This window comes from Poecilia formosa, unplaced genomic scaffold (genome assembly GCF_000485575.1).
Source record: "Poecilia formosa unplaced genomic scaffold, Poecilia_formosa-5.1.2 Scaffold424, whole genome shotgun sequence".
NCBI lineage: Eukaryota > Metazoa > Chordata > Actinopteri > Cyprinodontiformes > Poeciliidae > Poecilia > Poecilia formosa.
In genome coordinates this window covers 367,685-372,182 of record NW_006800363.1, presented here as the reverse complement: position 1 = coordinate 372,182, position 4,498 = coordinate 367,685, and the positions used below count along the sequence as shown (strand labels likewise).

General features: G+C 45.3%; 1 protein-coding gene and 1 long non-coding RNA gene across 2 annotated transcripts in view; one reads left to right on the top strand and one right to left on the bottom strand.

Moving 5' to 3' along the window:
* The first annotated feature begins 1,618 nt into the window (after window positions 1-1,618).
* LOC107833667 (uncharacterized) lies at window positions 1,619-3,757 on the top strand. The gene is made up of 3 exons (XR_001659436.1): window positions 1,619-1,770; window positions 1,864-1,918; window positions 2,032-3,757. It is a non-coding gene; the product is annotated as an uncharacterized LOC107833667 (long non-coding RNA).
* Window positions 3,758-3,988: 231 nt separating this feature from the next.
* LOC107833665 (prisilkin-39-like) overlaps window positions 3,989-4,498 on the bottom strand; it is a 3,096-nt gene continuing 2,586 nt past the window's right edge. The window contains exon 3 of the mRNA XM_016663509.1: window positions 3,989-3,993. Within this exon, the coding sequence (XP_016518995.1) occupies window positions 3,989-3,993 (5 nt within the window). The remainder of the gene's footprint in view (window positions 3,994-4,498) is intronic.

The window sequence follows — 4,498 nt, the reverse complement described above, 5'->3', positions numbered from 1 at the left end:
TAATTATTAGACATTTTTAGGTTCCTGTGTTTAAGTTTATAATGTTTTAAAATCATCTTTGTTCACTAGTGTTGACCCAGTGTAGATTTCTGAGCTGCTTGCTGTGCAGCAGACCTGGTGATGGTGTTTCAGTGAACATGATGCCAGCTGAAGGATCGGCCTGGATTCAGCTCCACGGCTTCGTTTGTTTTCCTGTTTTTGTGGAGAAAATGAGCTTTAAATGAGCAGCTTCATAATCCAGAGGGAAATATGGAGAAAATGAAACAGCCTGGAAAATGTGAGCAAATATGATCCACTGACAGCGGCGCCTCCTACAGGCCAGCTGGAGGAATAACTCTGTGGAGGGTGAACCATCCTGAGCTTCAGGTCAGATCCGTCTCCAATCAACCTGATTGGCCAGTTGGTGTCTCTAACTGATAGGTCAGAGGTCACAGGTTACCATGGAGACGAGCTGCTGCAGATTTTGCTCTGATTTCAACAACATAATAACAAAGAATCAGCAGGAGGATCAGATGGTGGACCCGCCTACCTGGTTCTGATTGGTTCTCACTGGTTCTGATTGGTTGTTTGGTTCTCACTGGTTCTGATTGGTTGTTTGGTTCTGATTGGTTCTGATTGGTTCTGTTTGGTTCTGCCTGGTTCTAACAGGTTAGGGTTATAACATATTTCCAACATGTTATATATTTTTGAATAAAGTCTTAGAGGATCTGAAAAGTGACCAGGTATAACAGCAAATCCGCTATGCTAGCAGCACCGCATCACACGCTTGGCCACGCCCCTCAGTGCCACGAGGCTCCGCCCACTTTGCTGATAGTTTCTGTGTTTCTCAGGGGGCGGGGCTAAGCTTCCGTTTAAAAATCAGAGGATGGCTACAGATTTATCAGCTGGTTCAGTTTTTCAGCCTTGGAATGTTAAAGAAACGTCAGAAAAGTCAAATATTCAGGCTGGAAATTATAATATAATAGAGAAATATGAACCCAGAACAGCTGGAACCAAAGATCCGAAGAGTGTTGCAGGAGGAACTACAAGCCTGTAACACTGGGACACCCAGCAGATTTTAACAATACATCCACTTATGCTGCTGTAACGTTCAGTAGTTTCAGTTTGTCTCTGATCGCTGAAACCGTCTTCCCATCACTTCTTCATTTGTTCACTTTATGATCATTTTTGCTCATGTTTTGCTTCCAGTGGCTGTTTTCTGTTATTTCTCTTTATGAGATTTTGTTGTTGATGCGTTTGTTTGCTGATCAGATTTACATTTCCAACTGTCTCTGTTGCTAGGCAACGCAGGATGCAGCCGCCCCACCACACATCAGCAGCATTTGGTTTTTAAGCCTTTTTCTTTTTATTAATGTCTCAGAAAAATAAAGAGTGAAAATCTGATTTTATCAGGATGAGGAGACGAACAGAGAGGGAGGAGCTGCAGCCGCGACGTTTACGGCTGTAAAGATGGCCGATGGAAAATTCATAGTGTGGCTGCATTAAACATCCTGGAGTGTGACGACTGGACTCTGGGCCCAGTCCGGTCTGGGACCAGTCCGGTCTGGGGGTCTGGGACCAGTCTGGTCCCAGCAAGCAAGTTCTGGTTCTGGTCCTGGTTCTGGTCCTGATCCAGGTTCTGGTTCTGCAGAGTAACTGTGGTTCTCCTGTTGCAGGACCTGGCTGCGGTCAGCCCCCCTCAGAGGAACTGGAAAGGCATCGCCATCGCCCTACTGGTCATACTGGTGGTCTGCTCCCTCATCACCATGTCCGTCATCCTGCTCAGCCCAGGTAACAGCAGGTTCTGACCCAGTTCTTACTCGGTTCTGACCCAGTGTTCTGTCCGTGCCACTTGCGTTGCCTCACGTTCTGCTGACTCGGCAGATTTCTGGTCCTGCCTGTGGTTTCGTTTGGTCTGTTTTTGTCGTTGCAGATCACGGTAAGCTTTACTTCATTTATTTTATCTGTACTGTAAAATATTTCAGTTGAGTCAAACTGTTTTCATGAAGCTCAGCATGTCGATGTGTAACAGGTGCTGTCCTGTCGTTTCAGTGACCTGCGCAGGTCGGTGGACGTGTTGTGGATAAAAACTGCTCTGCAGCGAAAAGTGGTGAACAGGAAGGCTGCTGCTAAGCAGGAACCGGGACCGGGACCAGAACCAGAACCACCAGGGTTCACCTGGTTGGGATGAATGGAGGGAGGCAAAGAGACTCATTACTTGTTCTGCTGGGCACCAGGAGGAGGCGCTGTTCGCAGTGAGCAGCACTGCTGGGGGTGAAGACGGCTGATCTGGGAGCGGTTCCTGGCCAGGAGGAGAGGAGCCTCTCTTAGCAGCTGGGGGCCGGGGGTCAGACGGCCCTTAAAGCCAGAGGTAACCCACCTGGTCAAGGTGGGTTCCAGCAAAACCTCCCATCAGTTCCAGCCAAAGGGGGACCAGTTCATCTGTCCTGGGAAAGCATCCTGAACCAGAGGGGCGTCACAAGCCAGAGGGGCGTCAAGAGCCAGAGGGGCGTCAAGAGCCAGAGGGGCGTCAAGAGCCAGAGGGGCGTCACGAGCCAGAGGGGCGTCAAGAGCCAGAGGGGCATTCTGCATTTGGACCCCATGAGGGGTCCTGTCATCAGACCCGGAGCTCAACGTCTTTTAAAACCTCCACTGCCCTCCCTGTAGCAGGACGGGCTCCTCCCTTCCTGGTGTTCTGCTGTGGAGTGATTCAGGCCGATCCAGGATAACGGTCCGTTTGGGTCGCAGCGGTTCTGGAGGAGAAACCTGGCGCTCAGTGGTTGCCATGTCGAGTCCCTCTTAAAACATTTTAGATCCTTAAACACAAGTAAAGCTTTACCTTTTTGATAAAAGTAACCGACTCTTGTTCATTATTCTCTGCATTCTACAGCATTAATGTGAAAAAGAGTTTGAATTTGTTCAATTTAAAATCTGCCTGATATTGTTTTATTCTTACAAACACTTCTGTAATTAAAATATTTTTAATAGGTAAGATATTCTAATAATTAGTGCATACATCTATAGCTTTTCATTTTAAAGGGGTAGGATATTCAGATGAAAGAAGTGATCTTCTTGTGGTTTCGTCATAAATTGTTCCGATGCTAAGCTAACCGTAACTCCTAAGCTTCCACTTCAGTCACTCAGATAATGTTATCCAATATATTTAACAACCTGCTGTAGTTTTCTGTTTGTAAACATGGCAGTAGCAGTTTTAGATGGGTAGCACAGACAGATAGACATAGCCATCTATCCGTGCTGCGGTAGGAAAATCTGACGAGGTAGCACAGATGGTCAGAACACCTGACATTTAAAATGTTTTATTGATTCAAAAATCAAACCTGTTTGATAAATTTATCAGAGTTCTGTAGTGTCAAACAGTTGCTTTATCTAAACTTATTGACTTTAAACCAGTTATTGATTTGATCAGTTTTATTGATCCAGCAAACAGAAATGGCTCCATAAAAATTGTTTAGTTTCAATAAGTTTTTAAGGCTCAAGTTTTTATCCTAGAGATTATTTAGTTCAGACAGCAGAGCTGTTTTTCTGTTGCTTTACAATCAATCGGTTTGATTCAGGATCAGTCGGTTTGATTCAGACATAAAGTCTCCCAGTTGCCCGCTGGATTTGTCACACATGGTTGGACTTTAATTGAGCCATAAACAAACCTGCTGTGCAGCGTTAGCCAACATGGCTGACCTCCAGCTTGACCTCCAGGCTGACCTGGGCCGCCAGTTCTGCTCAGATCCCGGATCCGGCCCGTTCAGACAAAGTCTTTCAGGCCTTTTTGAGGGAGAAATCCCACCATGATGAAAAATCTTTGTTTGAATATTTTCAGGTAAACATGTACCAGTAAGTACAATTATGTGCAAAATTACCAGTTTCATGCTGTATTAGTGGTAAAATCTAATATTCTAGAAGTTATTAGTTCAGATTTAGTTCTTCTCATTGAATATTGCTGTGATAATATTGGTGATTATTAGTGATTATTGTTAGAGAGAAAATGATATTTTCAAGCTGTTTGGCACAGGGTCAGGTCACTCAGACCAGCCAGAGCCAACTTGAGTCAGAAGGATTTACTGTTTGGACAGACGAGGAACAACAACTTGACAAATCTGAGCAGATTTTAATTTCCAGGAAGGCCAAAAACACATGAAGTACAAATAGAGCTAGAATAACAATGCCATTGGTCCAAACTTTCAAACACACACCAGTAGAGATGAAACCCAATAAAAGTGATGCATCCAGTGAGAGCTGAGAGATTTGGGATATTTGTTAGAGATGTTTTGTGACGTATGATTCCACAGATGTGCAATTAAATCTCTTCCCGCTCGGCCTGAGCAGTGAAGAATCCGAGTCCTGGTTGGTAGAGCTGTTTCCTTGCAGCAAGAAGGTTCTGGGTTTAATTCCCAGCTCTGGTCTTTCTGCATGGTTTGCATGTTCTCCCTGTGGATGGTGAGTGTGTGTCTCTGTGTTGCCCTGCGACAGACTGGCGACCTGTCCAGGTGACCTGTTCAGGTGA